This window comes from Struthio camelus, chromosome 5, assembly GCF_040807025.1.
Source record: "Struthio camelus isolate bStrCam1 chromosome 5, bStrCam1.hap1, whole genome shotgun sequence".
NCBI lineage: Eukaryota > Metazoa > Chordata > Aves > Struthioniformes > Struthionidae > Struthio > Struthio camelus.
This window is the reverse complement of record NC_090946.1, coordinates 7,295,432-7,312,164: the sequence shown is the minus strand read 5'-3', so window position 1 is coordinate 7,312,164 and position 16,733 is coordinate 7,295,432. Positions and strand designations below refer to the sequence as shown.

At 52.7% G+C, this 16,733-nt stretch overlaps 1 protein-coding gene across 20 annotated transcripts in view; it reads left to right on the top strand.

The window, feature by feature from the left end:
• Positions 1 to 16,733, top strand: part of RAB3IL1 (RAB3A interacting protein like 1) — a 36,533-nt gene that overhangs the window by 10,915 nt on the left and 8,885 nt on the right. For 2 of the 20 annotated variants that reach the window (XR_011141254.1, XR_011141253.1), the window contains exons 1-7: positions 6,172 to 7,513; positions 10,873 to 11,104; positions 11,610 to 11,705; positions 13,263 to 13,340; positions 14,003 to 14,218; positions 16,341 to 16,460; positions 16,633 to 16,649. Coding sequence is in view for 18 of the 20 variants with exons in the window: in XM_009667403.2 (XP_009665698.2) it covers positions 7,323 to 7,513; positions 10,873 to 11,104; positions 11,610 to 11,705; positions 13,263 to 13,340; positions 14,003 to 14,218; positions 16,341 to 16,460 (933 nt within the window). In the remaining 2 variants the exon portion in view is untranslated. The other 18 variants (XM_068944446.1, XM_068944444.1, XM_009667403.2 and 15 more) reach the window with 15 other exon arrangements.

The following is a 16,733-nucleotide window of genomic DNA, read 5'->3' as shown; positions in this document are numbered from 1 at the left end:
TGGCTGTCACTGCTTTTGTGAGGACCTTGCAGGCTCCTTCTCCTTTACGCTGCAGGATCCATCACAGATTCAGTGCTGGCTGGTGGAGGGGAGCCCTGAGAGCTGGGGGCACATTAAGGATGCTGCCTGCTCCCTGGCTGGCACTCAGGAGCTCAGTGTGGTAATTTCTTTCTTTGCGGACCGTGTGCTGTTCTGATATAGGGAGAAGGGAGCTCAGTGCTGTAGCGGAGAGGGCCACGTCCCTGCCAAGTCCCTGTACCTTTTTTCCAGCTCTGTGACAAGTCAGAGCCGTCTGGCAGCACTGGGCTCGCTTCTCCTGTGAGGCAGAGCTGACACACAAGTGCATAAGTGGCCGTTTGTTTGGGATGGCACTGATGAAGCTGTGGGATGTCTGGGAATCCTGGACAAAGAGCTCAGGACACAGACAGACAGACTGTACATCACTGGACTTTTTTGCCTGCCCTTCTGGATACATCTAGATAGATCCCTGCCTGGGAGAGCTCAGCAGTACGAAAGCGTTACACCTATCTATTGCTTTGGGGTTTCAGTACCAGGCTCTGTTTCTCCTTCCAACTCTCTTCCTGTGTGTGCCAGTCTCTTCCTGAACCCCTACATTTTCACTTTGGGGGCCTGGAGAGTTTACGGTGTGACATCTCTCTCTCTCTCTCTCTCTCCCCCTCTGATGTTTTATTGTGTTTTGAGTTCCGTTTGTGCTGGCATAAAAAGGAAGAAAGAGTCCTTAGCTGGGTCCCCTTTTCCTTGCCTTAGCCAGCGTGGTGGGGATGAGGGATTGCCGCTGCCTCCTTGCAAACGTCGGGGGAAGGATGCTGGGCTGAGAAGTTTCTGGTTGGATAAACAGTAACCAAATCACCTCACAGAAAACAAGACCTTAGTAAAAAGCCGAGGGACGCTCCTCTTCTCTCTCTGGGTTCTCTAGCTGCTCTTCTTCCTTTTGCATCTGGTTTCTCTTCCCCTGGGTTCAGGCCGATCCCTCCCGAAGGATGCTACGCATGAGGTTGCTCCCTGTCAGCTGTCCACAGCTGAGAAGCGGCAGGGATCAGCAGCGTTTCCAGTGGGTCTCTGCACGTTGCTACAGCGTGACTGTTTCTAGCCAGCGTCTGCCTGAGAAATGGTCCCTGCTCTTCTGGCTCTCAGTCTGGGGCTGAGCATTAGGCTTTCAGTCTTTTCCTTTCACCCTGATTGCCCTGAAATGGGGGCTGCAGTTTGTTTCACACTGAAGGCAGATTCCCCTCCCTGAAATCGGAGCTCCTAGACCCAGGGATCCCAGAGGACTCTTGCTGAAGCCCTTCCCGCCAGTTGAGCAAACATGCTGCACAGCTGGCCAAGGCAGGAGAGAGTGAGGGGAGCGAGTGGGCGGATGAAGCCTGGCGTTTTAGATCCTTGTTTTCATTACCCTTTTATTTTCATGGCAATAACATCCGATCTGGCTTTGCTGGCTCAGGGGTGCAGCTCCCAGGACAGCTTTCCAAGCTCTAAGATAACCCCTGTTCCTTCTTCTTCTCATGGCCTGTGTCATTTTATTGTGGTAGCATTTGAATCTATGAGCAGCCCAAAGTGGGCTCTTTCCAATGGCTGGAAAGCGTCTGTGCTGGGCAGGGTACCAAAACTTTGAGAGCTGCTTTTGCTCCACGTGCAGCCCTGCACCTTATTTGCACCAAACTCAGGATTTTGAGTCCTGCTCTGCATTTATGACCCATTCAGAGGCAGGTGTGTGGATGCTCTGGGGTGGGCAATAAGAAGGGTCAGCGCGGTGCAGCAACCAGTGTCCCTGGGTCAGAGGAAGCCAGAGGAAGGGTTTGGGTAGGAGGGGGTGCCCTTTCCTTTGTGACTACAGGCCAGGCAGCCTTATGTCAGTCACTGGAAAAGTGATGGAGCAGCTAATCCTGGCTACCATTTCCAAGCACACGAAGGAGAAGCAGATGATCCTCATATGAGGAAAGGCTGATAGAGCTGGGACAGTTCAGCCTGGAGAAGAGAGGACTGAGGGGGGGGATCTGATCCATGCATCTGAAGGGAGGGTGTCAAGAGGATGGGGCCAGACTCTTCCCCGTGGTGCCCAGCGGTAGGATGAGAGGCAACAGGCACAGACTGAAGCACAGGAATTTCTGTCTGAACATGTGGAAAAACTTATTTGCTGTGAGGGTGAGTGCGCCCTGGAACAGGCTGCCCAGAGAGGTTGTGGAGTCTCCATCCTTGGAGATATTCAAAAGGTGTCTGGATAGGGTCCTGTGCAACGTGTTCTAGGTGACCCTGCTGGAGCAGGGGGGTTGGACTAGAAGATCTCCAGAGGTCCCTTCCAACCTCAACCATTCTGTAAGAGGAGGGAAATGAGAGGCTGGGGATGACGAGTGAGGGAGCAGAGGTAGTGGGAGCAGGGAAGATGAGGCATAGAACAAAAAGGGACGTGATTAAAAATGTCTGTGGCAGTGGGGAGGTACCATGATGGCCTCTGCAAGGGTTTGTGTCTTTTTGGGAACCTTTCAGGAGGCAGAATGGGCTTTATGACACTTTACTACCTAGAGGTCAGAGATATTTCAGCTTCTGTGACATGTGAATGGGAAATGAGGTGGGAGAGAGCCAGGTGCTTACGAGGTGCTAGATGAGAGTCAGAGCTTCCAACGACGCTGAGTCTTTAGTACTGTCTGTAGTTTTATTGGCCTCCCTTTATACCCGAGAAGGGAGTGGGGGACATGTATCTCACCCGCTGATGGGTTGGACACTTGAGGCCCAGCTCCCTGGGAGCAGCTAGCCTTGTGCAGAGGCATGGGGAAGGCAGCAACTTTTCCCGCCTCAAGGCAGCTTGAATAATACCCCATAGCCTGGGAGCGATACGAGCTTGGTTTTGCTCTGCTGGGTCTCCCCTCTGTGCTCTTGCCCCGTTCACCTGGTTATGGAGGGACCCAGCGTCTGTCCAGGCTTTGCCGTGGTGCTGCCTGTCTCTTGGGGAGCGCACACCACACTTTGGGGGCAGGTATCTCTGCAGAGGGCTTAGATTCAGCATCCCCAACTCACCCTCTCTTAATGCTTTTTGCCTGTGTTATCAGTGCTCTTCCTTCCTGCCTTTGTTTCATCCTGGAAGGAGTTCTGCCTTTCCAATCCGAGGACCCTCTGTTCCTGCTAACCAGGCCTTTGGAGTTAATAATTACAAGGACTAATAAGATCTAGTGCTGCCTTGCAAAGCTGAAGATCTTTCCCCTCCTCCCGAAAGTTTCCTGAAGATAATAAAGGCTGAAGCCATAGGGATAAACCTCTGAGACACTGGGCTCTGGGACTTCAGAGCACGGGGTCGGCCTCAGTTGTCCCTTTGGATTCTGGCCGTGAGGCAGAGCAGAGCGGCACTGCCTGCAGAGCCACACTGTAGGTGACATGGACTCCCAGGAGAGGCTGGGACAGGGAATTGTCCCCCCCCCACGCGGTATCCACAGCAGGACTCTGCCATGGACGCAGGGATCGCTCTAGCTTGCCTGCCTCTGGCCTTGTGCCTGGGAGCGAGGCAGGAGAGGGGGCAGCTGAGGCCAGGGGAGGAGGTGCCCCTGTGTCTGAAGGCTCTGAGGGAGTACTGCGGCGTGGGGGAAAACCCAGGGTAGCTGCAAGGTAGGAAGCAGTAGAAGAAGTGGGGCAAGGATTGATGGGGAAAACATATGGTTAGGGTGGTCTTGGAGGGCAGGGAGAGCTTCTGATCCACTGGTTGTGGAATCCAGCGTAGGACTGGGGCAACAGCAGGAGCATTTTGCCATTTTTATTCCTGGTGGGTAGATGTGGACAACAGACTCTGCGCTCCCTGGGGCAGCTTGCTGGGAAGGGGGGTCCCCAAGGCGCTTTAAGCCTGCCAGGCACTTCAGTGATAGTGGTCTGCGTGCCTGTAAGTGATGCCTCAGCGAAGAGGGTGAACTTGCTAGAACTGTAGGTCCTCTTGATTTCAGTGGCTCGCTGCAGCGTGGCTTGGTCTTCCGCAAATGCCCCAGGCATCAACTGCTCACTTCTGGGGCTGAGTGTTTTTGCTCCTCTGTGCTGTCAGGCCAGGACAAGACAGGAAAAAGCATTGTGTGTGAGTAACACCCTGGGCAAAGAGGCTCCTCCACAAGTGTGGTGGTGCAGAGGCAAGGAAGAGGGAGTGCACAGAGAGTGGTGCGCGTTCCCACTATTTTGCAGAGAGGATGTAAATCAACGTGGCCGCGTGACCGTTGGGAGAGCTGCCCTGCTCGCTCAGCCTTCCAGACACCAGGAATGCAAGGATGAGCTAGCTAAAAATCAGGGCCATGGAATCCAAAGTCCAAAGCTCAGTAACAGTGAGACCAACTCATCTCACTCAAGGTAAGGTGATGGAAACCCCAGTGCTTTCCCTGGAGGCTGCGAGTTTAAAAATCCTGGTCCAGTCCCAGCATTGCCCTGGACCATGCCGCTAACAGGAGCAGCCAGTTTGCCCACCTCTCCACGCGGCTGCCACCCGTGGAGAGGTTTCCCCCATCCTTTCCCTCTCCTGTATGCCCCTGCTTCTTTATCTTCCAGGCTTTCCTACTGAGCCCATAGAGCTGTTTCAGCAAGGGTCTCGGGGGATGCTCCGTGCCAGGGGGGATGAGGGGTTCGTGGCGAGCGTGAGGGGGGTTAGCGGTTGCTGGTATCAGTTTAAATGCCTGGCTGAGCACAAGCCTACTCGGAGGACCCCTCCAGCTGTAAGCGCAGTGAGGTCTGCTTGCACACAACTGCTTCCCCTGCACCAGCATGACGGCAGGGATTGTCTCTCTCTGCTTCTGCAAAGCTTGGCTTTATAAGAAGGCTTTTCACTAACCCCAGCAGCGCGCATCCTGGACATCATGAGGCGGCACCCACAAAATCAGGACACTGACTTAGAAAGTCTTGGATGTGTGGTTTTTACTATCTAGCCGCTGGGCCTTTCATATGGCTTTCAAACTCTTCCACGCAATCATAAGGGCTAGAAACATTATCTAGTTTCTGAGACTGGCGTGATTTCCAATTCCAGAAGCTGGAGGTGTTAAGGAAAACATTAGGTATCACAAGACTGATAAAACCATTGTTATTTTGCAACCTTGTTGTCCTACCCCTGGGCAAGGAAACACCCTGCCTGGAAGCACAGATCCCTTTTCGGTATCTCCAGCCTACTCTGGGAGCGATGACCTTGTGTCAACTGCGGAGACAGCAACTGGATTTCCGCTTGGGACAGAGTGTTTCCTGGTGACCTGGGGAGAACAGCTTCGCCCCCACTTGCCCCTCAGGGTGAGGATACGACCCCTTCCTGTCAGCCTTGCCCACGGGCCAGCCAGCGCCACGGGGCCCGCACTTGGCGCCGCACCTCGAGTCTGGACGGTTACTGTGACATAACGCGACAGAAAATACTGCCATACGGTGACAGCAAAGGAACACGTGAAGAAGCAGCCGCGGCGGCTCCTTGCGAGGCGCGAGGCACGGCCGCCAACGGCCGCCAACGGCCGCCGACAGCCCCGCGCCGCTGCCGCCCCTTCCCCCCCTTCTCCTCAGGGAGCCGCGCGCGGGGCGGGGCCGTGCAGGCGCACGCGCGCCTGCCGCCGTTGGAGCGGCGCCGGGGTCACGTGGCACGCCCCTCGCCCCGCCCCGCCCCGCCGCGGCCGGCGGGCGGACGCGTCCTTCAGGCGGGGTGCCGCAGAGCCGCGGTGGCGGCGGGTGGCTTCGAGCTATGGGGGTGGCGCTCGCTCCTTTTCCGTCGTGAGGAGCGGCGTCTTGGTGGTGGTGGTGGTGGTGGTGCGGCGGGACCCAGCATGCGGCGGGGGTAGGTCTGGGAGCCCGGAGCGGCGGGCTGGGAGGCTCCGCGCCGGGTTAAGGGGCGGCGGCGGCGGCGAAGCCGTTAGCGCCGGAGTGGGGGAGGGGTCGGGGGGGGGGCACTTCGTGCCCTGAGGGGAAGGCGGCGGGCGGGCGGGCGCCCCCGGGGGGTGAGAGGGGCGCCGGGGGACCGAGCCCGCGTCCTGAGGGCAGAGGCGTTTCTGCTGAGCCCCAGGCGAGCCGTGGCTCCTCGCCGCCCGTTGAGGCAAGCGTTAAGGGAGACGGGTTGCCGCGCTGCGCTCCCGGAGGAGGCTGGCAGTGCGTTGTGCGCCAAGGTAAACGGTTTTCGAGGAGTTCGTTGCGGAGCGCGTCTGTGGGGCCGGTGAGTAAACTGTCTGGGCGCGCGTGGCAGGTAGCGGCAGTGCGGGGTATCGGCTGGGCTCTGGTCTCAGGCACGCGTGGCAGCCGGAGGTTGCCGTGTTCTTCTGACTGACTTTTGCTCTGCTTGTGACAAGAGACCGGGATGGAAAAGCCGGCTCCTCTGCATAAGTTTGAGCACCACAGTATATAACCTGGAGAGACCCGCAGGCTATTCATACAGGAAGCAGTCCTGTCAGATCAGCATTAGAGGAAACATGTGGGGCCCGCTGGAAAAAGTGCGGATCCTGCACATTTTTTGCCTTTTCTACAGAATCCAACTTTAGAAGGTTGTGGGTTTTTTTTTTTTTAAAGTTTGCATTTTTTTGTGTGTGGGGGACCTTCAGAATACGATACTGAGGATTTTCTGAGGAATGTAGCCTCCAGTCAGATAAGCAATAGAAAGAAGGTGCTAGCATATGTTGTCCTTTGGTCTCGGTGGGGGTGTAGTTCAAAGCCCCAGCAGGCCAATGGAGATACAGGGGCTCTGCTGGGCAGGAGTCGGCAAAGCAGTGGCGATCTGGGGGATTCTGTTAGCACGGTGGAGAACGCACTGGTCTGTCACAGAAGATGGTGTGTTTTCAGGAGAGCTTTTTTGGTCTCTTGGTGTTATGGAGACAGTGTGGGTGGGACTGTTCTGTTCCTCCAGTTTTCTTCCACAGCAAGTATGCTAGAGTGCTTGCCTCCCAAGACAGACAATTCTCATCTGAGAACTTGAGAGCCATAAAGAAGCAATTTTTCTTCTTCCTGTTGTCTATAAGGGGAAGATTGGCTGTCTTGATAGCTTAGTGGACTGCTGAAATGCCCCTTTTGATTTATGTAGCCCTGCCTTTTCCCTTGCTCCTTTTCCTTGTTTTTCTTGTTACTTTTTACCAGCTGATCAGGTTTGAATTTAGCTTTTCCTCCACCCTCTGCTCTTTATTTCTTTCTGATCACAGAAGCTGGAGAAGCTAAGACTAACCCGGGCCACGTCGTGTCCGTTTCCCGTCTAATGCAGGAGTATCTGGAGAGATGTGTTCGCTGTAACTTAGTTTAATCTCAAAAGCCTGCAGCAGAGAGGGCTTCCACTACATCATCTGGAAGATGGTTTAGCTGTTGAACAGACCTCTCTGGAACACTTCCCCTGCTTCATGGCAAACCCAATGCAGAGAACCTCCCCTGATCTCTGTGGCAAGGATGGATTGGTCTCATTCGGTCTCCACCTTCCTGTGATTGGTTTCATTCCTTTCCTTTGGGTCATTCTCCTGCTTAATCCCTCCCCTTCCTTAGTGTTTGGAGCCTTTGGAGACCTCCTTATCCCATTAGTGATGTCACTGTTTAGGTAAGTGATTCACATTAGCTAATCTTGACTGTTCTAAACCATTTTATTTTTTCTGTGCAGTTCTGCCTTTCCTCTGATTAGCCAATGTGTCAACAGAGCAGCCAAGCTGGATGGAGCAGGCTCTGCACAGTTTGAACACCATGTAGTGCTATTTCTCTCTTTTCCTCTGACAGGCCTCAAACGGCAGATGCCTGCCCAAGCTGGGAGTTCTTGTTGGTCATGGCTCGCTCATTTAGACACATCCCTCTGACTGTGTGTTGCTTTTTATCAAGCAGTTCCAACCTGCTGAATAGCTTGATATGAATTATCTTTGCTTGGAGGCACTGGCTGTTCTTTATCCTCTGGCTGAAACTAATTTTATTTCCTTGCCTTTTCCTTTTCCCTCAGGCACCTTTTAATATTATTTTCCACATTTCCAGATTTATCATTATCACCAGGATGAACCTCCCCATCTTTCCAGTGGATGTTCAGTAGAACAGAGTGGAGTCAACAGGAGCCCAGTTCCTTCTCTAGCCTTTCTTACCTTCCAGCACTGCTGTGTGACCATCCTTCTGATGCTTTCACTTGTCCATGCTTAACAAAGACGTCAGCAACATCTTGGATACCACCTGCGTGTTCCAATCCCCTAGTGCCGAAATCAAAATGCCGTTCAGTTTGCATGGCATGGCCACCATGGATGGTTCCATGCTTGTGGCCTTCCAAAGGTTCAAGGAGTTTTCCTGTTGTGACTTTTCACATGCTTTTCTTTTTTACCTAAGTTAAATTAGCTGATGGCAGTTTTCTGGCTGCTGCTTCTTTCCCTTTTTGAAAAGTCATTGGGAGGAGGTGGGGGGGGGGGAGAGTGAAGCTTAGTCGGTATGCAGGAGACAGGGCATGATCAGGAGAGAGGGTAAAGAAGAGGCTGGAAAAAGGAAGGAACAGAAAGTGAACCTTGAAAGGTGGAAGGAGGCTCCTGTGCAGGAGAAGGCAGCGGGCAAGAAGCTGTGGCCAGAAGGAGCCTGGTAGAAGAGGGGTTGGTGCTGTGTGTGGAAGAGGACAGCAGCAGAGCTCGGCTAAGGCTTGTAACAGAGAGATAAATGGCAGCAGGTTAATCTGAATTGCAGTGTGTAAATGCTGCCGAGTGGCTGGACATGATAGAAAGCTTCTGTGTATGCAGGGCTTGATGGCACTCCCTCTGACTTCAAATGGCTAGTGACCATGTGAGGACAGCTCAATGAGTGAAAAAGGGGTGATGCTCACACCCTAGGCAACACTGTGATGGCAATGCCCCATCATGGGGACATTCAACCTTACATTTCCCCTCTTGGCAGACCCCAGCGGCTGCAGAGCCTAATGAATTCATCAACCTCTTCCAGAGCCTGTGATAGTCTTTTGACAAAATCCTACTGAGCACTGGGGAGCATTGTCCTGAGTCTCTTCTAGTTTCCTCTCTCTGTTCCGTCTGTACTTGCCAGCCACTGAAACTAAGGAATAAGGATTCATCTCAGCTCAATGGAAATACACTATGTTAGACAGCTGTGTGGAGGCCTTTAGTGGAAAACCAGCTAAACAGTTCAAACGTGGAGCCTTCCCCTCTGAAGCATGACTGGTGGGGATGGGGAAGAAGGCTAGGTTTGCAGTGAAGAGGGTTAGGGCTTGGGTGTTACTGGGGAATGTGTGAGCTATACTGTCTTTTCTTGCTACTCCCCTTCAGTTAGGGAAGCAGCGTCCCTGAACTTAAGCCCACTGGCTGTTTACCAGAGTCCTAAACAAGCCAGCTGCTGTCTCTCATTGCTCTGTGCTGTCTTGCAGGTGTGCTGACTTGCAGTGCCAAAGTTTGGGCACCTGAGTAGTTCTTCTAAAATTGGGGAGGGGAACATTCCTGGAGCAGCAGGCTTGAGTTCTCCAGCTTTGTCCTGAGTTAAAGTATCTGGGACACACCAGTTGAGAAGGATAAAACCAAGAGTTGCTAAATGCTTCCCTTTGATTAGTAAGTTGTGTGTGTGTCCAGGGTTAGCTGACCGTGAGGGAGTGCTCACTGTTGAGAAACCAGCCCTTCTTAAAAGGGATGCAGGCTGGGAGTCTTAAACTATGTGATGTGATTCTTGAAGATTCTAGGAGAGAAGTAGAGATTTTCCCCAAAGTCTTCATCTTTAACAGTCATTTCTTCTCTGTTGCTGGTCTGGAAGCAATCCATGCCAGAAGTGTCAACAGGGAGACAGTGCCTGCATGCAGTGCTGTTCACTGCATTTACTGGGCTTTGTTAGGAAGAGGCACAAGAGAAATGGCTCACACTCATGCTCTGCAGGTCTGCTCTAACTTTCAAAATTTGCTTAGAGTCAGTGTGCAGAATAGAGGAACCAAGGCACAAGTGTTTGATAGAAGTTGCTAAGTTGCTCAGTGAAGGTGAAGGAAGGGTGTGCGGGCTTGTGTGCTAGATCCAGCACTCCTAGTCCAGAGCAAGGCTGCAGCCCTGTCCTTTGCCTGTCAGGGGCAGGTGATGGTAAGTATCCAGCATTGCCTGTCGCTCGGGCTCCTTGCCTCTGCATGTGTATTTCAGCCCTAAGCTCACCAGATGTTTTACTGGTCCTTACAAGGCTTGATTGGACTGAGACTGGGTTTAGAAGTTGCTTTTGCTGATGGTAAGGAAGCTTCTGATCTTCCTTCGGACCTGTGTTCACTTCTTGGTGGTTTGATTCTGCTTGGCTGGGGACTGCCTGATGCAGAGATAAGGGAGGGGGAAAAAACATTGCTTGTCCACCTCTGTGTGAACTCTAATCTCCCTGGGAATTTGCTTTCTAACAGGCTTCCCTGGTGATTTTTTTCAATCCTTGTTTGAAGAACTGGATGGGAGGAATTGGCTCGTTTAGGACTTTCCCTTCCTAGAAGGGCCTCTGCTGAGGGAAAACAAGCCCAGCTGAGGAAAGGACCAGGTGCTGCCACTGAGCACAAAGCAGGTCCCCTAAGCTTATCCTGGCCTGTGCCTACACCATCTCCCTCCTGGCCTCACTTTAGTGCTTTGGGAGCCTGGAGGAGGAGATGTTGGGAGTGTTAGAGGAGGGCTGTGAATCGACTGCTACTCCTAGTTTTGGAGGAGGCCTGATGCTTTTCTGGCCCCTCATTCAGGTGCTGTAGTCGGATTCCTGCAGCACAGCGGCCCGCAGCCTTTTGAGTGCCTTTGGTTGGGACCCATTGCAGCTCCCCCAGCGAGCAGAGCTCACTGTTGAACGCCCTTTTAGGTGCAACGCTTCTCAGCCTTCTCAAAATGTTGGGGAAAGCCCATCAAGCCTGTGCTGATGTTGCCTCCAAGGGTGTTTCTCAGCCTGGCAGGCGTGCTGATCAGCCTCCATATAAAGCTTCACTGTGCTGTTACCCCACAGCCAGGCCTGTTTAGAGGAAGACGGCCGGAAGCAACCAGCTGTGGGTCACTGGAAGCCGCTAATGCCATCCAAAGGCGGCAAGGAGGAGCCAGAGCATGGATGCCAGGACCCAGGAGGGGATGAGAGCCAGTCCACTGAGCAGCTCAACGTCTCTCGTCTGCGCAGCTCCTCAGTGGAGATCCGTGAGAAGGGATCTGAGTTCCTGAAGGAAGAGCTGCACAGAGCACAAAAGGTAAAGGCCAGGGTTTGCGAGAACACCCGGTGATGAAGGTGCAGACTTGAGAAGTGGGGTTTTCTTAGAGGCGAGGGAGGGAAGGGGCTGAATGTGGTCATGCCGCAGTGTGGAGCATGTGGAAGAGGAGATGATGTCCTGCTCCAGAGTACTTTAGTTGGTAGGTTGGCCCAAAGCCTCTGTGCTAACATCCAAAGTAGTCCTGGAAACCTGCTATAGGGGAGTCTGAGATGCAGAAAGCAGCTTGAGGCAGGCAGTGCTGACTGTGTGGCCGTCTTGCTAATGGCAAATGAGCAATTGCAGCCTGAAAAGCCTACCGCAACTCATGGAGAGGTGCCTTTGGCGCCGGTGAAGGTGGTACAGAGCTTAGCGACAGGAGTCTTGGGGCTGAGACCCATGGTGTGATGGGGAGGAAGGGTGTGATTGACAGATGGTGGGGCAGGCAGACGTCAGCACAGCTGGGGCCTGCAGCGTGCGCACGTATCCCTGTCCATTCCCTTGACAGGAGCTGAAGCTGAAGGACAAGGAATGTGAGAGACTGTCGAAAGTCAGAGAACAGCTGGAGCAGGAACTAGAAGAGTTAACAGCTAGTCTGTTTGAGGTACCACCCTCCTTCTCTTCCCATCATTTCTTAATCTAAGCTCACTTCCATTGCCTTTGAGATAGGCTTTCCCTGAACTTCTAGCCGTACTCATGTCTCCTCCCTTAGTTTCCTCCTTCCCTCTGTTTTTTCCCCACTTGGAGAAGCAGAGTTGGGCAGTGCTGCAGGCAGAGCCTTGTGGAGGCTGATACCTGTTCCTGGGGAGGGTTTGCATGGGTTCCCCTCCCGTCCTGGCACCTGTAGGGTGACATAACACAACAAGTAAGTGTGGGTTCATGGTTGCAAACCCAAGCAAAACTGGATGTGGGGATGCGCATAGCTGGAGGTGAGCATGGCTCCCTGTCCCCATCCTGTGGCTACTCTGTCTGGACAGAAGCTGCTATGTAGTAAAGATGAGTGACAGGTGGCCCTAGCTCATGTCAGCCCTTGCCTGGGGCAGGAGCAACTGGAGCGTCCCCAGCATACTGGGCTCCAGTGACGGCTCAGAGGGCCTGTAGTTTGTGTGTGTATGTGTAAAATGGGATTCTGGCCAAATCCTATGCTGGCAAAATCCCATTTCCCACCAGCTCTAATCTCTAGATCTGACTGGCCAGTGAGGAAGGCAAGAGCCCAACTGCATCTTTGAGGCACAGGCTGGTGTTGCATGTAAGGACCCTGAGAGCGTCCCCCCTCCTGGAGATTTGGCTGCCTGGGCTCAGGGCCAACTTAGCGGTAGTGTAGCTGAGGGCTGCCCCATTTCCTTTGGTCACCTTAGAAGGAGTGATCCCAGGCACTGCTGTGGGGAGGCCTCAGACAGGGCTGACCCCACTTCCCCATGGGAGCAGCTTTTAAGCTGAGCCTCTGCTGTTTGGCCCTTGCCTGAGCTACTGCTCCTGCTATGTCGCGGCCGTGCCTGTGCTGTCGGGGAGCTGCGATGGCCTACTGCTCTGCCAGGGAAGGTGAGCTGGGAGAATAGTGCGACAAGGCAGGCAGGAGCAGTGCCAATGAGGAGCCAGGATGCGGAGCAGCAAGTTCAGGTCAGGATTGGGGCCAGAGGCAGTGATCGTGGTCAGATGCAGTCCAGTGATCACCCAGCAAGTCTGTAGTGAGAAAGCAGGTCTGAGGTCAAGCCAAGAAGCCCAGCCAGCGGCTCTGTGTCAGAATTGTGGAGGAACGAGACTGGACACAGACATAGCTGCTGCATGGCTGTGACATAGCACAGGTGGGGGCCAGCAGTAAGGCCTCAGCTTTAAAGCAGGTCTGGGGTGGGGGAAGGAGGGACAAGCTCGTGCTTCTAACTTTCTTCACAACAGCTCTTATCAGCAAAGGAGATGACCTTGGACTCGGCCAGCTAAAGTTCTAGAAGGGGGATGCACTCTGGCCCCGATGCTGAGAGCCTTGTTCTGGGGAGTTCTGGGGGAAGACTTTGCAGCTGACGGTGTAAAAACCTTTGGATGTGTCAGTGACTGTCTCCCTGCCTGCTCGCACAGAGCACGTGATATGGCAGAGCTGTGCCCTGCCTGGTGAACTCTGCGAGTTGGGGCTGCAGCAGGCAGACTAAAATTCTCTCTGGTCCAGGAAGCGCACAAGATGGTGAGAGAAGCAAACACTAAACAGGCGGCGTCAGAGAAACAGCTGAGGGAGGCACGGGGGAAGGTGAGAACTCTGCTCTCTGTGACTTGATCTCTGTGCTAGGCTGGTGCCATCCCTGCCCAGCCTCGCCATGGTGCTGTTTGTTGGCTGGAGGAGAGCAAAGCGTCTGCTGCTCTGCCTCCCTCAGATGCTGTGTGGGCTCTGCTCCCTCTCTAGCAGAAAATGACTGAGCGGGGGCGAAAGGCTTCCTTACAGTCCTCTGCTGATCCAGCTGCCCTTTGAGAAATGGATGCCAGAGGATCCATGGAGAAGCGACCTGCTGCTGTTCAATTGCCATAGCTCTGTGGATGGAGAGAGTAGGGAGCTGGACAGTGGCAATTTCCTGACTAAGCTGCATCACGGGGCTGCTGAAGTGTTGCTTTCTTGAGGACAAAGAGAAATTGCTTCTGGGTTATTGGGTTTAAAAAAAAAAAAAAAGCCTGGAGCTAAATGTGCTCAAACTGTTTAGGTGGTGAGGGATGGATTCCCAAATGCTATTGTTTCTTTAGTTAAGATTCTAGGTGATGGCAGGTGTTTGGGGGAACGAGGAGAAGGCTTCATGACTGGGCCTGTAGCTGGTAGCCTTATGTAGCCTGTCGGGGTTCTCTTTGGCTTTTGTGTTTGGTGGTGTGCTCCAGGCTCAGCAGGTGCTGAAGGTGCTGCTGACTCTTGCCTTGTCTCCTCAGATTGACATGCTGCAGGCTGAGGTGACAGCTTTGAAGACTCTGGTGATCACATCCACACCTTCCTCTCCAAACCGGGAGCTGCACCCCCAGCTTCAGAGTCCCTCCAAAGCTGTCTTCAGGAAAGGGCATGGCCGAAACAAGAGCACCAGCAGCGCGGTGGTCTCAGCTGCCAGCCAGATTGTGACCCCAGAGCCAGTCAGCCACGAGTGCAAAGAGGTAGGTGAGGGCAACTGACTCCCTCAGCCTTGGAGCACTGCTGTCACTGTGCTCCAAAGGCAAGGTTCTGTGCGGGGCTTCCTGGAAAGCTCTGTGGTTTTCAATGTTGCGAGAAGTTGTGTGAGCAGAAGTGTGACTTGTTCCCCAAACTGTGCTGAGCCAGGCCCTGGAGGGTTTCCATTTGTGGAGACTTCCTCTTCTGGGAATGGCATTCAAGGCTGCTTCAGGAAAACTGCTAGAGGAAGCAGTTTAGGGATCCCCAAAGGGCATGGACAGATCCAAGAGTCAGCAGTGCTGACGGTGGGTGTGTCAGGAGCTGCTGAGTAGAGAGCCAGTTTTCTGCTGCATCTTGACAGTTGAAACCGCTACCTACTCTGACATGATTGGCTTTGGTACCTAGTATGGCTTAATGGTTGGAGTCCAGGCCTGGATGCCAGGACTCCTCCATGAACTTCTGATCTCTTTTTCCTGTTGTTTGCTCTTGGGCATGTCACTGTTCTTCTTTGTACAAGGTATATACTTAATGTTTGTCTTCCTCACCAACCGCATGTTATTGAGAAGCATAAAAGGCATTTGATAATATCTTTCAACCAATCCTGTTTAATTCCCTTCACTGATTTTTTTTTTTTAATGATCTTTTCTGTTTGTTCCCTCCCTGCTGTGACCTTGGGTCTAAGTAACAGTCTTGCCTGCTAGAAGGACCTTTCCAGCTGAGACTAGCCAGATGTGTGCACAGCTGTGCCAGGGACCAGAAAGAAGACTGCTTGTGGAATTTGGTCAGGAAGAATGAAAATGAGCGAAAATACAGAGGAAGGTGGGGGGGTGGGGAACAGGTCTGCTGATTTTTCAGGAGCTGCAGCTTCTGTCTTGAGGCAGTGTGCAGGGAACGGGGAGGCACCTGGTCGCTTGGCACGCGTGGAGGACACGAGCATAAAGGCAGTTAATGAAATGAGCACCCTCACCAAACAAGACTCTGCTGGCGACAGTGGTAACCTCAGCGTTTGGCAATGAATTTGATGAATGTGCCTTGTTAGCTTTTATGTAGTGCTCTTGTTTCTAGAGTTTGGAGGAAATGCTTCAGGCAGTGTTGGCTCTAGTCCCTGTCCTGCGACAGCAGGAACAACAAGAGGTGAAGATCTTTAACTCTGCTCACAGAACGAGGATAGAAAGCTATATTAGAAAGAAAACTAAGGAGAAAATCAGCACAGTAACTGTAAAGCCGTGCTGCACTGGTTTCTCTTAGTCAAGCAGAGAAGAGTCCAGACATGCTAGAAGCTGGAGTCAAATATATAGTCAGTCAGAAGCTGCTTTGGGGGCCAAGAAGAAAAGTTTTTAATATTTAGGTCCTGTGACCTCTCCCAATGCTAACTATTCCTTCAGTGAGGACAGAGGAGCTGCAAACCTGAGGATCCCACCCCCCCACCCCGAGTTAGGTGAATCACTTGCTACCCTGTAGAAGTCACCCTGTGCCTACACTAAGCAGGGATAACTTTTGCCGACTGGGTCGTTCATTGGGCTATTCTCAGCTCAACCTCAGCAACGCTTGCGTGGATGTTGTTCAGAGAAATGCTAGCTCTTATAAATGACTTGCTGCTTGAAGGTCTGGACCTGTCAATGTTACAGATCGCATTTCTGTGTATAGACGTTTCCATTTGCTGCAGATATCTGTGGGCTTAAAATGCCAAGGCTTTTGAAGTGACTAAGTTCCCTAAGTAACTAGTTTTATGTATTAAGGATGACTGTGTTGTATATGTTTTGTTTTTCTTTTTTTTTTTTTTTAACTTCTTAAACTTCTGCCTCCCAAATTGCCTATGCGAGAGGTGATAAAAGGGAATCTGGCACTGGGAGAGTAAGTGCTCAGTGCTTTATGGAAAAACATGCACCTTCTTAAACTGAGCCTAAAAATGGCAGAACTGCTGTTCCCTTTTTTGCACCTCAGGCTGAAGTCCAAAGCGTGGCTTGTGGCCCCGTGATATCTTGAGGAGTGTACTTAGCTCCCAGAAGGAGAGGGGCTTCAGCCTGTCTCTTTATCTTCTGTTTGTCTCATGTTCTTTTTACGTCTCTTTCTTGCCTATCTCTAAACCCTTTCCTTGACTGTCTCTCTCTTCCTCTGCCCTCGAAGTCTGGGGTACCTGCTCTCCTCTCTCTGCTCCTTTGTATCATCCCTGGGAAGGCTATCCACATCACCTATGAACCAGGCTGGCAGGCCTTGGGGGCAGATGCTTCCTCATCCTTGTGGCAGGTAACCTTTTTGGAGGCTGGGCAAGGCATTCAGAACAGGATTGGGGAGGGTGGGACCCACGTGCCTCTCGCACTTCCAGCTTTTCAGTTCTAGCTTCCTTTTATGCTAACCTCCATTTTTGTTTTGTTTCTGTTTGTTTCTCAAATTGTTTTTCCATCTTGTGGCTCTGAAGCTGTCTCCTGGCACCAGGTGAGCGGTCTCCCTAGCACAGAGCGAGTGTGCTAGAACTCGGACCTTTCTCAGCTTTGTTCACTCATTCTCTGTATTGCTCAG